Source organism: Heptranchias perlo, chromosome 4 (genome assembly GCF_035084215.1).
Source record: "Heptranchias perlo isolate sHepPer1 chromosome 4, sHepPer1.hap1, whole genome shotgun sequence".
In the NCBI taxonomy this organism is placed as follows: Eukaryota; Metazoa; Chordata; class Chondrichthyes; order Hexanchiformes; family Hexanchidae; genus Heptranchias; species Heptranchias perlo.
Window position 1 is genome coordinate 81,811,739 of NC_090328.1, and position 26,062 is coordinate 81,837,800.

Here is a 26,062-nt window from a genome sequence, read left to right on the forward strand (position 1 = left end):
ATAGCTTTGAAGACATTCCAGGATGACTATTACGTTACACAGGACACATTCAGCTAAGTAACAGAGCCACCCTCCTGCCTACGTGTTCTCAATCAAGTGACCCAAAGTACCATCCCCAGCATTGTCATAGAGTCATAGAGTCATACAGCACGGATAGAGGCCCTTCGGCCCATCGTGTCCGCGCCGGCCATCAGCCCTGTCTACTCTAATCCCATATTCCAGCATTTGGTCCGTAGCCTTGTATGCTATGGCATTTCAAGTGCTCATCCAAATGCTTCTTGAATGTTGTGAGGGTTCCTGCCTCCACAACCCTTTCAGGCAGTGAGTTCCAGACTCCAACCACCCTCTGGGTGAAAAAGTTCTTTCTCAAATCCCCTCTAAACCTCCCGCCTTTTACCTTGAATCTATGTCCCCTTGTTATAGAACCCTCAACGAAGGGAAAAAGCTCCTTAGTATCCATCCTATCTGTGCCCCTCATAATTTGTGCTCTGCATCATCTGAACTAGCATCTATACCAATCGATTGCTGAGCTGCTTCCTTATTCTACACCATCAGGAAGAAACCCTCAGGAAAAAGGTCAAATGAAGTGCAACCAATTTATTTCCCGACTCTGTGCTGTATGCACATGATTTTAGTTATTTTTTGCCTCCCCTTCATACTAGTATATTTTGTGCACTTTTTCTAATCCTAACCTGTAACTTCTACGTGACTCCCCAATGAAGGAGTAAGCATGCTAGCTGGTTCCTCAGTCTCAGTAGGCGTTGCTTGGGATTGAGGTGGTCCTGTACCTCTTTGTGCTGGTTCCTAAGATGACCCTGCTATGGCTTCTGCTATGTCGTTTGCCGCAGTGGTTGTCTGATTTTGCTCGATTTCTGCCAGACCTACTGCCATTTGTATGAGGAAGGGAGGGGTGGAGGCTTGATGGGCCTGTTGTGGCATCACCTTAAAAGAAAGCAGCCTTATTTGTGCCTATTGTGCTTTGCTGATGGCCATATCCTCGGCATGACCAGTGATATATTTGGGTTAAGCCCTGCATTATGGTTCTCCATCAAATCCCTCAGCAAATTGAAGCTAGACAAGAAAGCCTCTTGTAGATGCATATCCAAGGCATCTTTAGCAGCAGTGGGAACATTCATGAGCAATAGGCTGAACTTACAGCTTCTGCCACCGGGGGCTCTGTTGCACATGCCCTTGAGTTGTCCACGGTCGACAGCAGCTCAGAGAGGCCTTCCCACATGGCTACATAGACGGCTCATGGATCTCTCCAAACTCCTAGTTATACCTCGCAGAGTATAGCTGTGCCAATTTTTCTTTCTATTTAGGCTCAATATGGGCGTCTTCCACCCCCACACACCCACCCCCAGAGTGGCAGGGCACAGTTTTGATTTTCTACTGGCAATTTGTGGCGGGCGCTGTTGCACCTTCTACAGGCATAGGCCACCAGTCCCAATATTAAAATGACCCCATCCCCGTCACACGGGATGGAGTCAACAGTCTTCACAATTAGCAGCTTGAGCAGGAAGCCAAATATTTTAGGCCCTCTGAGTTCACGAATTGCAAAACAAATTTTCTTCTAATCTGAATTCCATCACTGATAATTTAGCTGCATGATTTGTGCAAGAAACTGAGTCATGGAGGCAGTTTCTTTTGAACTTTCTGTGTGAATCGCAAGCATTTAAAAAAAAAACTTTCATAAATTACTTGACTTGAGGTTGAATCGTGGCTGGTGGGAACATTGGAATTGGAACGCTGGTCCATGAAGTGAAAGGGCTGTGTGCTAAACAATTCAGTATTAAGGTGGTGCAGGTTAAAATACTGTCTTTTCAATAATGGTGCCTGGGCTTCAATTTAGTCGAAACTGATGGGATGAATGTCTTTTCTGTCAAGCAACTGTAATTTCTTATTTGAATTGAGTTTGAGCGGTCCTGACCCAGCTTCTAGTGGGTGTGAAGCCATAATGCAATACAGTCAACAAATTGGCACGAAAGGATAAACTTCATGAGGCTGCATTTTAAACACTAAAACATTGAGAATGCAGCTAATTGGATGCTTTAACCACCATGCCCAATTCTCTGATCCATGTTCTTGTCGAGTGTGGCTTCGTGCCAAGAATGCAACCTCACAAAACTGACCATTAAATTGGCAATCTCACTCGAGGATTGCTGGTGTGGGAAATGAAAAGTATCACATTGGTGCAGTAAGTGGTGCTCCTCTGAATCTGGAGCTATTTTTGAGTTCAGGTAAACGATGCTTTTTTTTTGCATCCGAACTGTGCAATACCTGACGTCGGAGTGCTTGATGTTGACATTGAGTCACAAAAGTGTTCTACTCTACAGAGTATTGGCATCACTCGTCTGAAATACTAAAGTTCTCATTTAAGAAAAATGCTGACAGCTTCTCAAAGTAATGTTAGGTTTGCCGTTCTATTGGCAAGGTATGTTATGTAACAAGGTATGTTAGGTAACAAGATATGTTATGCTGGGTATTTCCTACATTTGCTTATATTAGTATCAAAAAGCACCCCACAAAGTACTAAAATTTAAAACAAAAAAAAAATTAAACTGCAATAGTAATTTGCAAGCTCTAGGGCTGATTTTAACTCCTGGCTGGGAATTGTGCAGGTGAGGGCCGACGCCGTCCTCCACAGCGTGAGGCTCGGGTGATTTTAATCTGCATAGGCCCCACCAGTCTCCCACAGCCCACCCAAACCTGACGGGAAGCATTAACTGGCCGTTGGGCGTTAACAGGATTTCGGGCAACAGGAGGCTACCTCTGGGGATCCAAGGAATGGTCTCCAGGTCGGATGGGGGGGTCGGGAGGTCATCGCTGACAGGGGGAAGGGTAGGGAAGCGCAGGGCATGGGAGGCCTAAGGTTTCCTTGCACGGCTCAGAAGCACTCCTGCTCCTCTTGGCCCACAAAGAAGAAATAATAAAATTAACTTACCTTTCTGGGCCTATTGATAAAGTGCCGCATAATAGGCTTGTCATCAAGATTGAAATCCATGGAATAAAAGGGGCTGTAGCAGCATGGATACAAAATTGGCTAAGTAACAGGAAGCAGAGAGTAGTGGTGAACGGTTGTTTTTCGGACTGGAGGGAGGTGTACAGCGGTGCTCCCCAGGTGTCGGTGCTGGGACCACTGCTTTTCTTGATACACATTAATGGGTGGACAGGACACAATTTCTAAATTTGCAGATGACACAAAACTTGGAAGTGTAGTGTACAGTAAGGAGGATAGTGATAGACTTCAAGAGGATATAGACAGGCTGGTGGAGTGGGTGGACATGAGGCAGATGAAATTTAGTGCAGAAAAATGCGAAGTTATACATTTCGGTAGGAAGAATGAGGAGAGGCAATATAAACTAGAGGGCACAATTCTAAAAGGGGTGCAGGAACAGAGAGATCTGGGGGTATACGTGCACAAATCGTTGAAAGTGGTAGGACAGGTTGAGAAAGCGGTTAAAAAAGAATACGGGATCCTGGGCTTTGTAAATAGAGGAATAGAGTACAAAAGCAAGGAAGTCATGATGAACCTTTATAGAACACTGGTTTGGCCACAACTGGAGTATTTAGTCCAGTGGGAACTGCACTTTAGGAAAGATGTTAAGACCTTAGAGAGAGTGCAGAAAAGATTTACTAGAATAATTCCAGGGATGAGGGACTTTAGTTACGTGGATAGACTGGATAAGCTGGGGCTGTTCTCCTTGGAACAGAGAAGGTCGAGAGGAGATTTGATAGAGGTATTTAAAATCATGAAGGGTTTTAATGTAGAGTAGATAGAGGGAAACTGTTCCCACTTGTGGAAGGGTCAAGAACCAGAGGACATAGATTTAAAATGATTGGCAAAAGAACAAAAGGTGACATGAGGGAAAACTTTTTAATGAAACGAGTGGTTAGAATCTGGAGTGCACTGCCAGGGTGGGTGGTGGAGGCAGATTCAAGCATGGCTTTCAAAAGGTAACTGGATAAGTACTTGAAAGGAAAAAGTTTGCAGTGCTACGGGGATAGGGCAGGGGAGTGGGACTAGCTGGATTGCTCTTGCATAGAGCCGGCACGGACTCGATGAGGCGAATGGCCTCCTTCCGTGCTGTAACCTTTCTATGATTCTATTCTGGCCCCGGCTCCTCTTGCTGCCTTGTTGGCCTGATGGGGAAGCCTCAGCAGGCCCAATGACATTGTTAGAGCCCAACCTGCATTTGCAACAAAGGACCTAGCTGTCTTATGGTGGATGTCCCTCTTGTTTTCTCAAAAGAACAGGTTAACTGCGGGTAAGTTGTACAGGCCATTTTAACTGCCCGACTGGGTGGGCAGGGTTAAAATCATCCCTTCTGTACCTCAGTGAGGATGGCAATTTACCCTCAAGGGTGCAAGTGACTGTTCTTAACATATCTCAATGAACGTCACGGCTACACTTTTAGAAATGCTGGGGTAGATTTTCAAATTGGCTCATGGGCTTAAAACTGGTGTTGCAGATCAGCCACCCGTTATAGAAACCACACGATTTTCTAAATCAGGCAGTTTCTATAACAGGCGACTGATCGGCAACACCAGGTTATGCCCAGGCGGCAAGTTAAAAATCTATCTCATTGTCTTAGCAGGGATAATGGAAAGAATTTGGTGTTTAATTGACATACTTATATCAATGTACACCCTTATAAATACTGCATAAATAAAGCGCACAACTACACCAATTTTTAAGCCAGTGTACAATTCTTTAAAGAAGAAGAAGAAATGTTTGAGTTTATGGTCATGTGATCAAACTGTCAGTGAAATGTGAGGGGGATTTCCAGCAGAATTGGATGAAACGACTGTGGACTGAATTAAGACATGTAGACGCAGATTTTGACTTTTGAGGCACCAACCTGCAGAGCTTCCCATCAGCTGGCTGCTCCAGCGATGATTAGGCTGCCACGATTTTAAGGGCTGGGCCTCATTTGAATCCTGCGAACGCCAAACGTGCATCCTGAGGCAGCTCGTCGTTTTTTGGGCCGCAGGAATGTTGGCCAGCTGGGACTCCGGCGGTAGCTGCAGGTAGATCCTAGGGGTGGTTGGGTTGGGGGTGGGGGTGGTGGTGAAGGGGTGAGTGTGCGGGGGTGAGCATGGGTCGGCAGAGGGCTGCAGTATTTTTCTGGGGCCCTCCTGCTCTTTCTGGCCCCACAAAATAAAATAATTTAAGACTTGCTTTTCCAGGGCCTCTTTGGCTCTGATGCCAGTAAAACTGGTCAAAGCCTGCACAGTGCGGGCTGCAACCAGTTCTATCCTAAAATGGCAATCGGATACTATGTACATTATAGGAACTCTATTTGCATATTAAAAGGGGCCTAATGCCTGAAACAGGCAGTTGCTTCAGTCGCCCAGCGGTAGGCCCCTGTGAAAGTCGCAGCAGGCCGGGAAGTCGACCGACCCCATTTTGAGGCCGTTACTGTCCCATTAACACATGATTTCAGCAGGTTAAAAGCGACCCTGAAGTTTTTCTCTCCAGCAAAATATTATTATGTGACCAGCTGATGAATCAGTCCTCCTCCGTGTTGAGCACCACTTGGAGGAAGCACTGAGGGTAGCAAGGGCACAAAATGTACTCTGGGTGGGGGACTTCAATGTCCATCACCAAGAGTGGCTCGGTAGCACCACTACTGACTGAGCTGGCCGAGTCCTGAAGGACATAGCTGCCAGACTGGGGCTGCGGCAGGTGGTGAGCGAACCAACACGAGGGAAAAACTTACTTCACCTCGTCCTCACCAATCTACCTGTCGCAAATGCATCTGTCCATGACAGTATTGGTAGGAGTGACCACCGCACAGTCCTCGTGGAGATGAAGTCCCGTCTTCGCACTGAGGACACCATCCAACGTGTTGTGTGGCACTACCACCGTGCTAAATGGGATAGATTCAGAACAGATCTAGCAGCTCAAAACTGGGCATCCATGAGGCGCTGTGGGCCATCAGCAGCAGCAGAATTGTATTCCAGCACAATCTGTAACCTCATGGCCCAGCATATTCCTCACTCTACCATTACCAACAAACCAGGGGATCAACCCTGGTTCAATGAGGAGTGTAGAAGAGCATGCCAGGAGCAGCACCAGGCGTACCTAAAAATGAGGTGCCAACTTGGTGAAGCTACAACTCAGGACTACATGCATGCTAAACAGCGGAAGCAACATGCTATAGACAGAGCTAAGCGATTCCACAACCAACGGATCAGATTAAAGCTCTGCAGTCCTGCCACATCCAGTCGTGAATGGTGGTGGATAATTAAACAACTAACGGGAGGAGGAGGCTCTACAAACATCCCCATCCTCAATGATGGCGGAGTTCAGCACGTGAGTGCAAAAGACAAGGCTGAAGCGTTTGCAACCATCTTCAGTCAGAAGTGCCGAGTGGACGATCCATCTCGGCCTCCTCCCGATATCCCCACCATCACAGAAGCCAGTCTTCGGCCAATTCGATTCACTCCACGTGATATCAAGAAACGGCTGAGTGCACTGGATACAGCAAAGGCTATGGGCCCCGACAACATCCCAGCTGTAATGCTGAAGACTTGTGCTCCAGAACGAGCTGTGCCTCGAGCCAAGCTGTTCCAGTACAGCTACAACACTGGCATCTACCCGACAATGTTTAAAATTGCCCAGGTATATCCTGTCCACAAAAAGCAGGACCAATCCAATCTGGCCAATTACCGCCCCATCAGTCTACTCTCAATCATCAGCAAAGTGATGGAAGGCGTCGTCGACAGTGCTATCAAGCGGCACTTACTCACCAATAACCTGCTCACCGATGCTCAGTTTAGGTTCCGCCAGGACCACTCGGCTCCAGACCTCATTACAGCCTTGGTCCAAACATGGACAAAAGAGCTGAATTCCAAAGGTGAGGTGAGAGTGACTGCCCTTGACATTAAAGCAGCATTTGACCGAGTATGGCACCAAGGAGCCCTTGTAAAATTGAAGTCAATGGGAATCAGGGGGAAAACTTTCCAGTGGCTGGAGTCATACCTAGCACAAAGGAAGATGGTAGTGGTTGTTGGAGGCCAATCATCTCAGCCCCAGGGCATTGCTGCAGGAGTTCCTCAGGGCAGTGTCCTAGGCCCAACCATCTTCAGCTGCTTCATCAATGAGTTTCCCTTCATCATAAGGTCAGAAATGGGGATGTTCGCTGATGATTGCACAGTGTTCAGTTCCATTCGCAACCCCTCAAATAATGAAGCAGTCTGAGCCCGCATGCAGCAAGACCTGGACAACATCCAGGCTTGGGCTGATAAGTGGCAAGTAACATTCGCGCCAGATAAGTGCCAGGCAATGACCATCTCCAACAAGAGGGAGTCTAACCACCTCCCCTTGACATTCAACGGCATTACCATCGCTGAATCCCCCACCATCAACATCCTGGGGGTCACCATTGACCAGAAACTTAACTGGACCAGCCATATAAATACTGTGGCTACAAGAGCAGGTCAGAGGCTGGTATTCTGCGGTGAGTGACTCACTTCCTGACTCCCCAAAGCCTTTCCACCATCTACAAGGCACAAGTCAGGAGTGTGATGGAATACTCTCCACTTGCCTGGATGAGTGCAGCTCCAACAACACTCAAGAAGCTCGACACCATCCAGGACAAAGCAGCCCGCTTGATTGGCACCCCATCCACCACCCTAAACATTCACTCCCTTCACCACCGGCGCACTGTGGCTGCAGTGTGTACCATCCACAGGATGCACTGCAGCAACTCGCCAAGGCTTCTTCGACAGCACCTCCCAAACCCGCGACCTCTTCCACCTAGAAGGACAAGAGCAGCAGGCACATGGGAACAACACCACCTGCACGATCCCCTCCAAGTCACACACCATCCTGACTTGGAAATATATCACCGTTCCTTCATCGTCGCTGGGTCAAAATCCTGGAACTCCCTTCCTAACAGCACTGTGGGAGAACCTTCACCACACGGACTGCAGCGGTTCAAGAAGGCGGCTCACCACCACCTTCTCAAGGGCATGGGCAATAAATGCCGGCCTTGTCAGCGACGCCCACATCCCGTGAACGAATAAAAAAATATATGTTTTCTGCTTTTCTTCCCCCAAGTGGATTGTTCTTTCAAATGTTGTCTGTGATCGCAATTAATTTTGTGTTTACTTCGACATTTTCCAAATGAATGTAAATTTCAGCAGCCAGTGACTGACTCGAGCAGGTTTAACCTTTGTTTTTAAATTAGTTTTAGTGCATTCTTTCACAGTGTTACATTAAAATTCTGTCTGTGCTATTTAATACCATAGTTAACCCATTTATTGTAAACAGATTAACAGAAATACCCCTGACAGGAATTTAACACCAATCAGTGCGCCAAAAATAGAAATTAAACCCTTAGGTTGTTGATTTGTACAAAACCTACAGGACTGTCAATTCATGTTTCCCTTATGCCAAGATATAGTGAAAGACTGGCACCAAATTAAAAAAACAAGGAAGCCATAATGTTTTTTTGATAGTGCCCAGCAGTGAAGATAGATCTTACCTGGATCATGCCTTTCACATTCTCAGTCTTTCCAAGAGTGATGCAACCAGCACGCCTTTGCCTTTCACATTATCACAGCATCATTTAAATAATCATAGTTGGCGTTTTTATAACATCACTACGCACATGCTGAAAATAGCACAGATTAATTTTCACAGAAAGATGGAACAGTAGAACAGTTATTGTACATTCGTGCTGAACAATTCCCAATTGATGTGTGATTTTACAATGCATAGTAGCAATTCAAGTTGCTAATCTGTGCATTGAGTGTGCCTTCTTGAGACTCCCTCTGGCTCTCTCAAGTATGTGATTACGCACTTACCATTGTACAAACCGATACCTGTAGGTGTGCAGCGTATGGTTGGCAAAACTGAGCCGCACTGTCAGCTTACGTGTTGCATCCTGTCCAGTGCCAATGGAGCTCTCAGCATGTGTGCTTGCATGCTGCGGACATTGAAATGATTAAAATTAATTATAAGAGAGACATATTTAAACTTGGATTTATACCAGGCTGCACTTCACACTTCAGTGGCTGTAGAGGCCAAGTGGTTCAAGACAACTTACTGGCGGCAATCTCCCACCTCTTGCCCAGTATGTTTCGGTGACTGTACACCCAAGTTACAATACACCGCCCAAACTGCTTGCATGCATGGCGACTCTGTAATATAACTGGCCTATAGAACTGTAGGGCACAATCCAAGCTCCGGCAAATGAGAATATGCAGAAAGTACTCTTAGCACAAAGCTTCAAGTATTCTCCAAGATTTTTGTAAGTCAACCCTGAAAGTTTAAAAAAAAAGTGCTATGGGAATAGCAAAACAAAGGCAAAGCTGCACTGGCAGCTATGAATAATTATTCAAATGAGCTGAAGCAGAAAATTCAGAGCAGTCAGTTCCCTGCTCCACTGGCATTGAGTCAAGAATACAGCACAAAAATCTCAATTGCACTGGGAGTAGAATTTCAGGCCCAGGATTTCTATGCCTCTAACATGCCAATTTCCTTTCTTCCATTCAAAAAATTTTTTCTTACTACTCAGTTGAAAATGCTGAAAGTGTTGACTGGCAATGTTATTATATAATTTGCAGAAGGCGCTAGCTTGTGTTTTCTCTAATTCACCATTTTCCAATTGGTATGATGTACAGTAAAGCAGCAAATAGAATTCAAATCCAGGTATGACCCAAATTTAACTGCTTTATTAGTTTGATGAATGCCTGAATTTGGAAAGTTCAGATTTGTCTGTCACTTTAAAAGTGCCAGTACTGTTTTTACCTCCACTTTATATGTGTTGCAACAAGTTTCTCATCTTTTGTGATATTTGTTGAGAGAGTACATGTAGCAGACACAGTGAAAACGACAAGATCTCTTTTCCCAATCTGTAGAAGAAGCAAGCTATTCATTTGGCTGTGATCTAGGGTCTCTCATCCGATTCATTGCACATTAATGGGATAGTGTCTGGTCCGTAGTGATAATGTTGGATTAGAGAATACATCTGTCTTCTTTGAATCCATTTCATCATATGGGGAATGAGGGGCTCACTTCTGATGCTTCTAGGGAAGAAAATTCTACGCCAAAAGAAATGGATTGTATTTTAGAAATGGATGAACCCAGGACAGGAACAATGTGCCAACAGGAATTTGCCCATTGTATTGCACATGGTCATTCCTACCTGAATATTTAGAGTCCATCCAATTAAGAATACTGTTCAAGCTTCTGCCTGTGCAACGGGCTGCTTCATAGCTCAGTAACAGGGAGGCAAGATTTCTAATGCCACTGCAACAACTTAAAGGGCTGCAGCAGCAAAGTCACAATGTTTTTCCCATTCCCTTCATACTGTATTGCCTGTTAATACAATAGATGTTGAAGTGCAAATAATGTAACTACTGAGGAACTAATACTCTCAGGAGATGTGTATTCCAAACAGAAGTAAAAGGCACTTGAATGATTGGCTTACTGATTATTATGGGACAGAAAAATGGCAAGTCACCTTGACTCAGTTGAATGTATTTACAGCACAGGCACAAATTTATAAGTAGACCTGTTTCTTTTATCAAGAATTAGTGTTTAAGAAATAAGTGGTGGGGAATAAATCTGTATAGTTTCATAAACAAGGAATATGTATGCACAGTTTTACCTACATTAAAAAGTGACAAATCATAAAGTTGTGAACACAGTGCACTAAGGTATTTTGTATTGAAAAGGATAATCACCAGACACTCTCAATGGGTAGAGATATGCCTGAAGTGGAAATTCTAGCCAGCATGTCCAAATTAAAGGGATGCGCACACTTAAAGATTAAGTGCCTGCTAAGGGGGACAAATATTTATTTCAGCCTTTCTGAACCTTCAAAAGCTATTTCACATATTTGTGAATCCTGAGTAATTGAAACGGAAGTGGCAGACATAAATGAATTGAAAAAAAACTTAATGTGGAGGCAACAAACCGATTCTGTGGACAAGTGACGTGGTGGTACAGCACTGACTCCTTGCTTGATGCATGGCTAAATGGACATGTGGGTGCGAGAAGGATAGTCCAATTTGGCCCTTGAGGGTATCCTCCCCAAAAGACATTAGTGCACTGTTCATGGCAGCAGGTGATGAGCAGGCTCAAAGTTGTACACACTTCCTGCAGGACCTGGGACCAGATGGAGAAGAACACACTACACTTAAAGGAATCTGGTGAGGAAAATGTGTGCAGCTGCACTATGTATCCCATGATGACCAAAGATTTCTCGCTGCAAAGTGTTAGCCTTTCCACATGTACTTCCACACCAATATCAAAACCTCACATACCTTTACAACTCACTGAGGGTGATTTTAACTTGAGGTGCACAATGGGAGGGCGGAGTGCACCCGCTGCCCATATATTGTTACCGCTGTGAGGCCCGAGCACTAGAATCATAGAATCTTAAAACACAGGAGGAGGCCATTCGGCCGACCGTGCCTGTGCCGGCTCTTTGAAAGAGCTATCCAATTAGTCCCATTTCCCTCCTCTTTTCCCATAGCCTGTTCAAATTTTTCCCTTTCAAAGTATTTATATCCAATTCCCTTTTGAAAGTTACTGTTGAATCTGCTTCCACCACCCATTCAGGCACTGCATTCCAGATCATAATAACTCAAAGTGTAAAAAAAATGTCTCCTCATCTCACCTCTGGCTCTTTTGCCAATTACCTTAAATCTGTGTCCTCTGGTTACTGACCCTTCTGCCACTGGAAACAGTTTCTCCTTATTTACTCTATCAAAACCATTCATGATTTTGAACGCCTCTATTAAATTTCCCCTTAACCTTGTCTGCTCTAAGGAGACCAATCGCAGCTTCTCTACTCTCGCCACGTAACTGAAGTCCCTCATCCCTGGTACCATTCTAGTTAATCTCCTCTGAACCCTCTCCAAAGCCTTGACATCGTTCTGAAAGTGTGGTGGCCAGAATTGGACATAATACTCCAGCTGGGGCTTAACCAGTGATTTATAAAGATTTAGCATAACTTCCATGCTTTTGTACTCTATGCCTCTATTTATAAAGCCAAGGACCCCGTTATTTTTTTTAAACAGCATTTACATGCGGCCAGCGAGCTACAGATGCTCTAAGGCATCTCGCCGGTTGGGTAGGAAATTGGCTCTGGGCCGGAGTGTTTTTGTGGGTCTAAGAGGAGCATTGTTGGCCCCACAAAAATAAAAGTCGACAAGAAACCTTTGGCCATTTTCTGAGCAGCCTCCAGCGGTCTCTTTTAAGAACTGCTGGTTAGACCACTCAACACTGATACAAATGGGTGGAGCATGCACAGCTCATGCTGTGCCCATCTGTACCTCAAAATTGCAATTGGGGTCCTATGTCATAGAACCCCAATTTGCATATTACAAGTGGCCTTCCATCTGAAACAAGCAAGCGCTCCGGCCACCCGTGTCAGGAGCCAACTCAATGTAGTCTAATAATGGCTTTGGACCCGCAACGTAAATGGGGCAGTAAGAGACCAGACACCATTTTCAGGCTGCTATCGCCCTGCTTATACTAGGCAGGGGCCCTTAAAATTGGCCCATATTCTTTGCATCTCATGCATACCTAATGAGGCCACACATTCAAGATGTAATGTCAAATCAGAAGCCTTGCAACAATTGCACCTTTCAAAGCCATAACACCTCAAGTTATTTTAGAACAACCTAGCTGCATGATGCATAGTCACAAACTAACACCCAGATTGGCATACAAATTATGTACGTCTCACTAACTGACACCCAAATTGGCACACAGATTGTGTACATGTCTGTTGCTGTGCATGTGCTCCTTCAACTTCTAATCTCTCAAGATGACTTTTCTGCTGGTGCAACCAGATGCCGGCTTGACGTCACAAATACAACCTGCAGAAAAGCATCCCTAGTCAAGCATAGATGCCCAAGGAAATCTGGCGGGCCGCTGGACTTGCCTACATGGGTAAAGGTGGGTCTGGGCAACCCTCAGGTAGAGATAGACAAATCCTCTCGAAGTCCTCATTGTCCTCTGGCTCCCTGAGAATAAGAGGAATTCCAATAGAATGTTTATCCGATCAAGGGGTGGGGCTGTTGCATATGGTTGTGAAACTCTCAGACTGATAAGTGATGAAAAGAGAAAAAGCAAAAAAAAAGTCTAAATTAAAATGCAGCACAGTACTGAGGGAGTGCTGCACTGTCTGAGGTGCCATCTTTCGGATCAGACGTTACACCATGACCTCATCTGCCCTCTAAGCTAGATGTAAAAGGTCCCATGAGGCTTTTCAAAGAAGAGCAGGGGAGTTCTCCAGGTATCCTGATCAATATTTATCCCTCAACAAACATCACTAAAGCAGATTCAGCAGCAGTTTTTGCTTGTTTCTGTTTGCAATATCAGCGCAATCCAGCTGAAATCAGCAGAACTGGCAAAAAAGATTGGGGAATTTTAAATGTAAGTGAGTTACGCCCAAAACCACTTACGTTTGTGTTTTCTGCGATCTTTAACACTGGTTCAATATTCAATTCTCCGGAATCAGGCCCCGACCACAAAACTGGCCACGCCCCCAGGTCGAAATTGCGAGATTCAGCCAATTGCGTTGGTTCGGGAAGGCTCTTCAAATTGTGCTCATTTTCTTAGGCGCACAGGCACTAGTAGGAATATTTTAAAAGTTTTTTCATATGAAAAAATATTTAATTTACTAAGAAACTGACTAGTGTGCACCAATGAAAATATTAAATGATTCAGTATAGTTTTTTAAAGTCATTTTCAGTGATTTTAAATCAGGTTACTCACAGGCGGTGGACTGGACACTCTTATTAAAAATATTTACTTTTGGCGATAAATCCATTTTCAGCTGTATTAATAAAACTGCACCAGGTTACCACTCTTAAAGACATCAAGGAATACTTTTTAATGGAAAGAAAATCAAAGCAACAGTTATGCTGCCTGATTGCGCTGGTTCATTGAACATTTTATGTTGTGATTATGCAAACAAATTTTATCGGAAACTTGAATTGTAACTTAACCAGCGCAATTTTGAGCTCATTTTGGACACAATTTCCCGATTGCACCGAAAGTGGAAACTCTTACCTCGCTATCTAGTAATTTATCTCATTGCTGTTTGTGGGACCTTGCTGTGCGCAAATTGGCTGCTGTGTTTCCCTGCATTACAACAGTGTCTACACTTCAAAAGTACCTCATTGGCTGTGAAGTACTTTGGGACTTTCTGAGACCATGAAAGGCTCTATATTTATTTCTCTAAGGTGCGGTGCAAAAAAAACCAATGCCCTTAAACAAAAGCAACAGAAGAAAACTAGGCCCCAGAAAAAAACAATCACCAAATTACTGCACAGACAACGTTAAGAAAAGCAGGATGTGTTTTTTCTAGGTTGTGCACCTGCTGCCCATTTCTGTGCATCTCCTTTTAGGGGCACAGCCCCATAACAACACTCTCCTAGTGCAAAAAGTGGCTGAGAGGCATACCACCACGTTGCAATTTTTTGGGGCCTTCAATGAGGCGTGCACCTTGGAGCAGCACAAACCCCTGGTCCCGCAGCCCTGCCTGATGGAGAACCCCAGGCAGTGTATGTCAGCCATGCTTTTGTAACTCAAGACCAATGCCTCTGAATTTATGCCTCCCAATGTCTGCATTGCTGGCAAACGAGAGGAGTTTTTATCCTCATATCTATTATATATTAAATTGGTACATAGGGCAGATGTTTCATCGAAAATTCATTATAAGTGCCTACAGTATCTGTTACTCTTGTATGTGGTGCTTTGAAAGGTATTTTCTATGTTAAATGGTCACACCATGTGACACGCAATAGTTGCTATTTTATAGTTAACCAGGTGTGGCGGGATACTGATCGGTGTGGGTTAGGCACCCGTTTTACACATCATGTGGTTTTGAGTAAAATTTCACAAAGTATAAAACGGGTGACAAAACTGGACCGGTCAGTTTCCCGTTGGGCGGGTTTAGTTAAAATTACCCCTTTTAGAGTATATTATCCTCAAATTGTGCAATCTAGTCACCAGGGCCCCGATATTTATGGGGAGGTTGGGAGGTGGGGGGTTGTAGCGGCTGGGAAATCCGGAAATTTGGGTTTCCCCGGGGCGCTGCCGAATTTAGCAGCAGGACCTCATTTAAATTTTTTGTCTCCGTTTCCCGGCCGGAAGCCAGTCAGATTGCGAGGAGAGGAGTCAGTGAGGGAGAGAGAGACTGTGGGTCGGGTTGGAAATCAGGAATCGGGGGGGGGGGGGGGGCGGTGAGGGGTGGGGGGGAGGAGATGGGGAAGGAAATTGGGGGCCGGGGAGGAGGTCGCGGGCCGGAGGTAGATCGGGGGAGGGGGGTGGCACCGGATCGGGGGTCCAATCATGGGTCGGGGGGGGGGGGGGTGGAGGGGGTTGCGACTGATCGTGGAGAGCGAAGCAGGTTTGCTTGAGGAGCCAAGGGAGGAAGCACTCCTGCTCCTCCTGGCCCACAAGCAGTGCTAGAAAGGCACTTACCAGCTGGATCCGGCTGTTCTCACCTCCTTTCAGCTGCAGGGTTTCCAGAGCCATTAAATTTAAAACTGTGCTAAAATTTGAGGTATGCAGCCTCATTAAAAATTTAAATGACAGACCCGCCTCTGGAGACCAGACTAGTCGCCCACCCCCCCCACCCAACCCACCTCTGTTACAACTAGAAGTGGAGGCAGGTTGGGGTTGGATTTCAGATTTTTGAATTTGTAACCCGCCCTACCACACCGCGCACCTCTCCCACCTGTCCTGGGGGGTTAAGATTTTCCCCCAGGTTTCGATGAATCGCTCAAAGTGTCCTGGAAATTTTGTTCAGTCACAACTTTTTCCTCAAAAACTGAAATTTCTAATGTCCGAAACAAAGATTTAAATAAAACAATATGCTTAAATTAAGCCATTAAAATGTATTTTGTATCTTTTAATGGCTTCATTAAAGTTCTTACTTGAAGGCCTCGGCTTCTCCCAAAAGCCAGGACTTGATATTTTTGCCCAGAACTGTGACTCTGTGAGCTAAATTTGATTTGTGCAGTTTGGGCTTGTGCAAAGTACCTCATTTTCAAGGATGCAATAATACCATTCAGTTAGCTGTGCTGAAAGGTACTTTTTTCTTTACCTCCTCGCAATTTCTGCCCAGTGACTTAGCTCCGATTTTAACACCCAGCTGGGAGTCATGCAATCGGGGAGCCGGGGGAATGGCGAACCATCTGGTCCTCCGCAGCCTGAGGCTAAGGAGATTTTTATAGCCTCAGTTTCTTCCATCTCTGCTCACAGCTAAAGCTTATGTGAAGCTTGCACACATTACATGCTTAAAAAGCTACACAGGGATTTTCAGTCAGGTGTTTGGCCATGTGCAGTGGAATTTGCTTTTACATTACTCTCATTGGAACTTGTACAATTTTGCTGTTTGGACACTAGCTGGGCATATTTTAAATAAAAATAATTTCTCCTGAAGTGTAGATGGTTAGTCGTGCATCAGGAGTTCAACTGATTGTTTAATCTCATGTTTTAATGGGGAAACTAGAGTACAGTGGTTCTATAGAGGGATGTGCTTCGACGGGCCAAATTCATTCTTCTCATCCCGGACTTCTCTTATGTCCTTATGTTGAAGCAAGACACATGTCGGCCGAAATTCTGCAGACCTGCCACAGAATTTCAGCTCCATACAGTGTACTCCTGCTAATTTAAAATCACTAGGCGCTGAAAGAAATTGAATTATCCTGTAATATGAATGAATAATTTAAATAAGGAGGCTTTTTGTGCACAAAAAAAATCAAATTAAAAAATAATTTGAATTAAGCAACTTTGAATTAACAGGAGTGGACTGCATTAAATGAATTACTAAAAGCTTAAAATGTCCCTCTGTGCACATGACAGTGGACCAGGGTAGACATTCAACACCTGGTAGGGAACATGTCTAATAGCTTGTATTCCTTTATGGAAGGGACTGCATTCTTGTGCTGGTTCCTGTTCAATCCTTGATAGCCTACCAGTAAAAGTGGGAATTGAGCTGACGGTAGTGGTCAGTGTATGAGAAGCCCTAAAGAGTAGTAGGTTCCCAGTGAACTCCTAGTAGTGATGCATCAAATGATTTTTGGAATGCATCTCAAAATGGTGGCAAATATTGAATTTGTTTAATTTCATGAGTAACTGAATTTTTAATCTGATTCATGTATTTGTGATGTGGAGATGCCGGTGATGGACTGGGGTTGACAACTGTAAACAATTTTACAACACCAAGTTATAGTCCAGCAATTTTATTTTAAATTCACAAGCTTTCGGAGGCTTCCTCCTTCCTCAGGCAAATGTTTTGTATTTGTAGCAGCATCCTGATATGTTACAATGATAACAGTTTTACACCTTATACACTAGGTACTTGTACAACCAGTCCACTTAGTAAGCAACTTTTCCCAACCGATTGTATATGATACAATGTGCTGTACATTATGAACAAAATATCTTGAACAAAACATCTCATTATGTACGTGATTTCATTACCTCTTTTTTTATATCAAAATATTTTTCAAGGAATGTGGATTAATTTAATTTAAATGTAAAAGTTTGAATGTTTCAGGTTTTAACAGGACAATGACCACTAACCATAAGGACCTGTTGTTGTTCTTCTTTCAAGGAAAGAGTCAGAAGTTGAGAAGACCAAAGGAACACTTGTGCCAGATCTAAAATTCAACGAATAAAATGGTTGACAGGGTAAATCATCTGCCCTATTTCTATGGCAGTATCACACGAGATGAAGCAGAAGACTTTCTGAAGCAGGCTGGAATGGCTGACGGCCTCTATCTTTTACGCCAGAGTCGCAACTACCTTGGGGGCTATGCTTTGTCGGTGGCATATGATAAAAAGTGTTGTCACTATACAATAGAAAGAGAATTAAGTGGAACTTATGTCATAGCTGGAGGAAAGTCCCACAAGACTCCTGTAGATGTTTGTGAGTACCATACCGAAGAGACCGATGGTCTCGTCTGTCTTCTGAAAAAAACATGCAATCGACCAAAGGGAATCGAACCAAAAATTGGACCATTTGAAGACCTGAAGGACCACCTGATTAGGGAATATGTTCAACACACGTGGAACCTACAGGTAGCAAAGACTTCTTGTTGACATCTTTTTTAACAGATGTATATGTGCTTGCGTTATGTTCAGAAGTAGGAGTCCCAACACGACTCACTGGCTGTATTGAGTCTCATGAGTTTCTCACACATTACATGGATGGAGTGTAAGGTCTGGAGATCAGATTGGGTACAGTCAAAAAATTGGTATAATCTGATCTGCTACACTTGACCTGTTCTTTCCATCGGCCAATCATGTGACAGCATTTATAGTGCGTGGGTAATGTTCAGCTAATCCCACCCTCCCATCTGGAGGAAGAATAGTTAAGTGACTTGCAAGGAAAGAAAAATAAAGAAAATGAGAACGAACATAGGAGTGGGCCGTTCAGCCCCTTGAACCTGTGCTGCCATTCATTTCGATCATGGCTGAACTGTACCTCAACTCCATTAACCCGCCTTTGCTCCATATTCCTTGATGCCCTTACTTAAAAGATCTATCGACCTCAGTCTTGAAAATTTCAATTGGCCCAGGAAATTTTGTTATATACATGGAAAGGAAAGAGGTCAAAGACAAATAAAAGCAAACCACGGTTGAGGAATGTTATATAGGATGATGCACAGATTTGATGTGGTCTAGGAAGACAAGCTAAAAACGATATTACAAAACTATAATTTGTACAATAGATGTTTTTGATAAGTTTTGTTTTATAAAAAGTTATAGGCCCAGATTTTGCTGCCAAAATAACGGCAAGTTTAATGCGCACGCCGTTATTGATGTTTAAATCATCCAGCAACTTGTGGTGAGGAAGAAACAACCCGTGAATTGTGAATCGCCACAAGTTGCTGGATGATTCACGCCACTCCGCTGCTAGCCTCGCAAAAACGGCAGCTCACCCTCAACTTCCCCATGACTTTCAAGAAGTTGTTGCATTTGTACATTAATTGCCGATTAAATTCGCCGAAGATAGTTAGGGGCTAGTACTTAACAGCGTAAGTACCTTTTTAATGACAAGATTTATGTTCCTGCAATACCACTCAAACTCTCCAGCCCAGAAAGGGAACAATTGCAACTGTGGAGTCTAATTCCTACAGCTAATATATTGTTGGAGATATTTTAAATTTAACATTTTTTAAAAAAAATCTTACTTTTATTTCTCTCTCTCTTAATCCAATCTTTCTTTCCCTCTCCTTATTTCTCTGCCTGTATCTGATTTGACTCCAATTCAACCTATTACCTTTTTCGTCGTTCCTCTATTTCTTTCTAAATCCTTAAATCTCAATGGTTAAGGTGATAGACTGATGGTCCCATCATTCACTAAGGTCCCAGATGCCCCATTGCTTTTGATGCCCTGTTATCAGCTCGCACATCTAGCAACTTGCAGGGCAAAACATTTTCAAGTTCAAGGGTGAGGGAAAAAGTCTAACTAGTGGAGCACGCTACGAGATGCCCCACTCCAGCAAAATCTGGGTTAATATTACACACCAGAATATTTAATACTCAGCATAACTTCACAATTGTTTATTGCTCCATCTCGGCATTGGTAATTGTATTCAGCTGCATTGCATTTCGGACTGCTGTATGGAGCTGAACTGTCATCTGCGGTGTTTGTTTCAGTACAGTAGTTAATGGCTTACTTACACATGCGGTCCTGGAGCTACTTTGCAGAACATGACCTTGATCGCTCTGGCTCACCATTTGTGGACGGTCACCATCGACTCCTGCTACCCCCACAAATCTCAACAAATTGACATCTTTACAGATGGAGTTTGTGAGAAGCTTGTTCTGGGTTGAGAACGGAGACCACGTTCACCATGGAGTTGTGCTGCCTTTTTGTTTAATTCATTCTCAGGATGTGGGTGTTACTGGCAAGGCTTGCATTTATTGTACATCCCTAATTGTTCTGAGAAGATGATGGTAGGCCTTCTTAGCGGTTTGATACAACTGAGTGGTTGGCTATGCCATTTCGGAGGGCAGTTGAGAGTCCACTACATAGGTGTGGGACTGGAGTCACATATAGGCCAGATCGGGTAAGGACAGTCTGTTTCCTTCCCTAAAGGTCATTACTGAACCAGTTGGGTTTTTATGACAATCCAAAAGCCTTATTTCCAGCTTTTTGAAATTGAATTCAAATTCTCAAACTGTGGTGGTTGGATTAAAACTGACATTCTCTGAATTATTAGTCCAGGCCTCTGGATTATTAGTGCAGTAACATAAACACTACACTACTGTACCCTGTGTTGCTTTGCTCTGCTCTCATTCTTCATTATCCCCTCACACACTAGGCCAACAGGGGTTAGAAATGCCTCCTCTTACTGTTTCACCTGAAATAGGAACACTTGTACAGGGCAGCATCCCAGGATCCAATCAGAAGATTAGCAGCTTCTCAGGATCTGTAATTTAAAACATAAAGCTCCACAGCAGGATTCCTGCCTAATTTACCTTAATTAAACAAAAGTTTAAGTATGCAGTCAACCTACATTGAAAGAAGGCAAAGATATAAAGAATTGTGTTTTGTGTCCAGTTAAAAAGAAAATTTCAAAATTGTGGACCTCACTGAAGACCTGTCATGTTGGATATGAAACACCTTACCATGGACTAGGGATGTATGATGACTAGCTTTTTTCTCACTGTTATTTATTCTCGATGATAACATTGCCTTCATTAAATATCAAAAACATATTATGGAAATGACATAGTCCCATAGCTATTGTTGGAGAGAGTAATTGAGCAATGGCCTTATACGGACAAGGCAGATTAGCAGCACAATAACACACTCTGACCCAGACCTTAGACTACCTGGGCCATGCCATGGGCAGTAATTTAGTAGCAATATTAAAAATGGTATGTTTGCTTGCACTTCCTGTCATGTGAGCATTATACTTCCTTTGTCACACTTGGCATAGGCTAACTATATGCCAATTATTCTAGACAGTTTTCTTTGTAATCATTTGAAATGTAAAGGAAAATACCAGAGCCACAATGTCTTCAGCCCATAAATGACTTTCCCCAAAAACGAAGTCTTGGTTCAAATCCCCAACCTGATTGGCAGTTAATCTAGCATTTATTTAACATCAATTAGACTTTGTAGCCATAAAGGGACACAGCTTCACTTTAGCAGCAGAATAATATACTGGGCATTACATGACATAATGCTCCTCTTATAAAACATTGCAAGCAATGCCATAGGAGATCTGCTGGTATAGTGTAAAATCTTACAGCTCCTCTGACATTCCAATGACAAAGTAATATCACTGGATATTTTTCTCTGATTTTCTTGGGGGAAACTTTCAATACATTTTGCTTTCCAGTGAGAACACACAGAAAATATTCTAAATTAGAAATAAAGGATTGGAATTCCTACGGAGTTTTCCCGATCTTCCGAGGTAACTTCAGTGGAAGATTAGCGGAAACCCTGCAGTCATGATGTGAAAGGCCATTTACGCCATTTCTCCAGGGTTTGCACCTATCTTCCACCAAAGTTACAGTGGCAGATTGGAAGAAGTCCCGCAGAAATTCCATAAATGTCATGGTTAGCAATGAGTTAAATAGATATTTTCACGAGAACCAAATTTATCCAATTGTCCTTATTTGTGGAGGTACTTAAATGATATACAAAATTTTAAGTCTGGCATTTTGATGGCATCATTTCTACATGTATGGCTTGTTGTGCGTTACTTACAGTTAAAGAAAAAAAGAGAGGTCCATTTATATAGCGCCTTTCACTACCTCAGGACGTCCCAAAGAGCTTTACAACCAATGAAGTACTTTTGAAGTGTAGTCACTGTTGTAATGTAGGAAACGTGGCAGTCAATTTGCGCACAGCAAGGTCCCACAAACAGCAGTAAAATCATCTGTTTTAGGTGTTGGTTGAGGGATAAATTTTATCCAGGATGTAAGCCATTCACAGCGCTTCTTCGGGTAAGGTATTGTAGTGTTTATGTTATTGGACTAGTAAAGAGTGTGAGTTCAAATCCCACCATGATAGTTTGAGAATTTGAATTCAGTTTTAAATATCTGGAAATAAAAAGCAAGTATTAGTAAAAATGACCACTAAGTTATCAGATTATCGTAAAAATGCAACTGGCCCTTTAGGGAAGGAAACCTGTCCTCCCTACCCGGCATTGCTGACTCTTACGTGCCCTCTGAAGTGGCCTAGCAAGTCATTCATTTATTACCACCTTCTCAGGGCAACTAGAGATGCACAATAAATGGCGACCTTGCCAGCGACAACCACAACCCGAAAAAACACTGTTTCTATTTCTCTGTAACGTCCAATAATAAATGTGAAACTTCTTTTTTTGTTACATTATCAACCTAACAGACCTTGTACAAAAGAGTGAATCTTGAATATGTGCAATTAGTGCAAAGTTGTACTGGGGACAGTGGACATTTCCCAATGTTAGGTAAAGTTTGTACAGGCCAGTGATGCCCAAATTAGGTCTATCAGACCCCAAATTGGCAGATGCAACCTATAGGCTGCTGGCTGTTTATATTTAGCACTGGCGCCAGTTTGGGTCAAAGGCAGCAAGTTCTAGATGATTGTTGCTGCCTCTGAGGGTTGATTATACTACAAGGTCGCTGACAATGAAGGACTTGCCATGGCAGCAATCCCATAAATAGAAAAGGGCGTAAGAATTGACTTAAAAACAGCCCAATTTACTTCACATGAGATTCACAAGATCAGCAGAGAAGGGGACTTTGATCTCATCCATTTGGATATGAATCAAACATAGGTGCCTGCTCTGAGAAGACAGTAATCTTAATTGCTTATCTAAACTGTGATATAAAGAGAGTATAAAATGAAGAGCCATAGTATGCAATTCATATCATACTTATGGTGCTGACTGTCCCACACACATTGGGATATAAATTTTATCCCTCACCATGTATCCACTGTAGACCTGTATCTTACTACTCAATCAATCAAATTGTACCACAGTACCAGAGGGTGGCTGCCACTCATGGAGCCATTCTCCAGGATGACTCCTTAATTACAGAAGGGGAGTAATTGGGGGAAAAAGTCATTCTAATAAGCTAGTCGTACGTCATTCATAAATGATTCAGTTCACTTGTCAGAAGAAAAATAATGTTACTTAACCCCCCACAGGATGCTCTGTCTTTATTGATGTAGCTGTATGACTATGTTACACCACTACACTAGTTAAGATGCATCCTGCATTCAGTCATTCCCATCATCCTCAGCATTTCAAATGAGAACTATTTTGGAAACTTCTGCAGAAGTTGAATTTGAAAACCCACCAGTCTATACCAGGCAGCTGGTTCACAGGCTGGAACATTAAAATGCCTACACAAAGAAAAAGAGCTAAGATAGCTACCAGGTGTTAACTGTTGTGCAACATACCCTAAATCAGTAAGATTATTTTGATAGATGGATATATAGGTAGGTAGAGAGATGATAGATAGACAGATAGCCACTTGGCCCATCTTAGCTCATTCATCAATTTGAAAGTTAATTCAATGTGTTGATCACTCATTGTGTGAAGAAGAGCTTCCTGCTGTCGGTCCTAAAATTGCCTTTTACTATTTTTAACCCGTGTCCCCATGTTCTGTTGTCATGGTTTAGTTTGATGTATGCTCCAGGATGGGAGGGGAAGAAAGTGAAGGAGTGAAATTGAAGGAGGAGGGAAAAGGGAAGAAGGAGGAAGTAATTTGGGGCAGTGAGGGGAGAGGGGGGTGAGGAGATGGCAGGAGTGCCTATTTGGGAGGGGAGATGGAATAAGCTGAAACCAGTGCTTTAGAGGGAAGAAGATGGGTGAGGTGCTTTGGGATGGAGAAGGAACTGGGTCCAGAGGAGGCAGAACCTCTGAGCTGCAGTTGATAGGGGAGGAGGAGATTGGACATGGGCGAGTGACTGTAGAGATATCCTTTGGGGACGTGATGGCCTAGTTGGTCTGTTGAAAACTCAAATATCACTTTGTTTTTCCCTTTATTTAGATTAAAAATCTACCAATTTTGAAATAAAAAGTATTTAAAATGAACCAGAATGTACCATTTTTAATGTAAACTTTAAACTTTTCCAGGAAGCATATCCCCCCACCAGAAGTGCACCACAAGTTGCCACAAGCACTTTCCAACCCTAATCTTAAACCAGCTGCCAGGAAGTACAGAAGAGTGCCTGAAACAAAGGAAGTTAGAGGGGGAAGCACCTAGCTGCTGCTCGGTACCTCCCCAATGGCATGGTCAAGATCAGAAACTTGCCATGCAGAGAACCGAGGAGGAGGATCCTGTACTAGTGCGGTGTGCTGGCGTAACAACAACCTGCGACATTACCACCTGGTTTCACACTTGTTTCTATATTTATTATTACACAACCTGTTTCTAATTTAAAGTCATTTTCACAAAAGTTACTCAGAAAGAGAACCATTTTGCTCTGCTTTGGCACTACATCATATTTCAGCCCTGTTGGAAGGTCGTGTATCTCCACAACCTTTCTCAATTACATTTCTTGCATCCAATACTGTGACACCATGGGCATGATTTTGACCCCGAGCCGGGAAGGGGATGGAGGGGTCAAATTGCAGACCGGAAATGCGGAAGTACGGGTTTCCCGGACGTCCTTAAGATTTTGACGTAAGGACGTCTTTTATTTTTTTTTGTCGGTTTGCCATCTGACTGGCTGGCCTGATTGATAGGCTGGCCTCAGTCAGATGGGAGTGCAGCCAAGGAGAGGACGTGAAAAGGTAAGTCTTCAAGTAAGTCTTTGATCGTATGGATGGGGGGAGGCGTGGGTGGGCACAGGGGCATTGGTGGGCACAGAGGCACCAATGGCCATGTGTGGGCATGAGGGTCACGGGGGGATGTCGGAATTGGGGGTCCACGATCGTTGGGGGGGGTCGGAAATTGGGGGGGATCCGTGATCATTGGGGGTTGTTGCTGCAGGTAGGCTTGTTGGGTCTGGGGGAAGCACTCCTGCTCCTCCGGGCCCACAAGCTGTGCCAGAACAGCACTTACCTGCAGTTCCGGGCCTTCTCACCTCCTTTCACATGGCGTGAAGGAGAAGGCCCGGGAATTCCAGCCCTCGGGGTGAAATTGCAAATTCTGTAAAAATGGAGGCGTGCAGCCTCCTTGAAAGGTTTTGCTCACCAACCCGCCTCCTGGGAGCGGGTTGGTTGCCCGCCCCTTGTTCTACCCTGGTGAAAACCGGAAATCAGCGGGTTGGGGGCGGGTCTGAAATGGGTGCGATTTTCAATGCCCCCCTCCCCCAACCCACCCGCTTTTCAATGTTAAAATCGTGCCCCATATCATTGAGAGTGGTTCCCGACTTATAACCCAGTGCAAATCCTATTTTCTTTTATGCTTCCTGAACAGGGAGAAATTGGAAAATCCATAGGCCAACCTTATATTTCCCCTCCCCCAAAAAAATTAGGGCCAGTGATTCCCCTCCCCCCCACCCCTGCTTCCGCCAGTGTAGACCTGCACCTTGGCTGGGATTTGTGCCCAGAAGCCTACAGCTTCAGAAATGGCCTGATGTAATAGATCTCTGCCCCCTTTTCCTCTGTCTTTCATCCAGGAAATAAGCATTATCCTGGGTGCAAAGCAGAGGAGAATTTCCCCATTATCCTTTTCTCAATTTATTAAGAAATTATTCCAGTTACTGATAGGATCAGTAAGGATCATATCTGGCATCACTATCTGGCAACAATATGGAAGGTGCTTTTGTGTGTATCTTTTCACCTTTTCACGACCTCATTTAGCTATTTTCAAATCCTTTTGTTCTAGTAATGTGTTTGTATTGCCTCACTAAGATGATCTTTGTATATCATCCATGAGTTTTCAGTTCTTTCCAGCTTTTCAAAAAAATCTCTTTGTTGAACATTCAACCCATTATTTCAACTCTAGCAGAAGTCAGTATTCCTGATTCATGGCTTCTAGTTGTTCTCTCCCATCTACTCCTCCCTTGTTTTGTTCAGTTCCATTTAGGGGCTTGCAGATCTTTCAGTTTCCAATGAAGGATCTATTCCCAAAATATTAATTTTGACAGGTACTGACGGATCTGCTGTATAT

At 43.7% G+C, this 26,062-nt stretch overlaps 1 protein-coding gene across 3 annotated transcripts in view; it reads left to right on the forward strand.

The window, feature by feature from the left end:
- Nucleotides 1-26,062, forward strand: part of syk (spleen tyrosine kinase) — a 120,293-nt gene that overhangs the window by 39,961 nt on the left and 54,270 nt on the right. For all 3 annotated transcript variants that reach the window (XM_067983238.1, XM_067983240.1, XM_067983239.1), the window contains exon 2: nucleotides 17,601-18,067. In XM_067983238.1, the coding sequence (XP_067839339.1) occupies nucleotides 17,666-18,067 (402 nt within the window). In that variant the 5' untranslated portion in view covers nucleotides 17,601-17,665. The remainder of the gene's footprint in view (nucleotides 1-17,600; nucleotides 18,068-26,062) is intronic.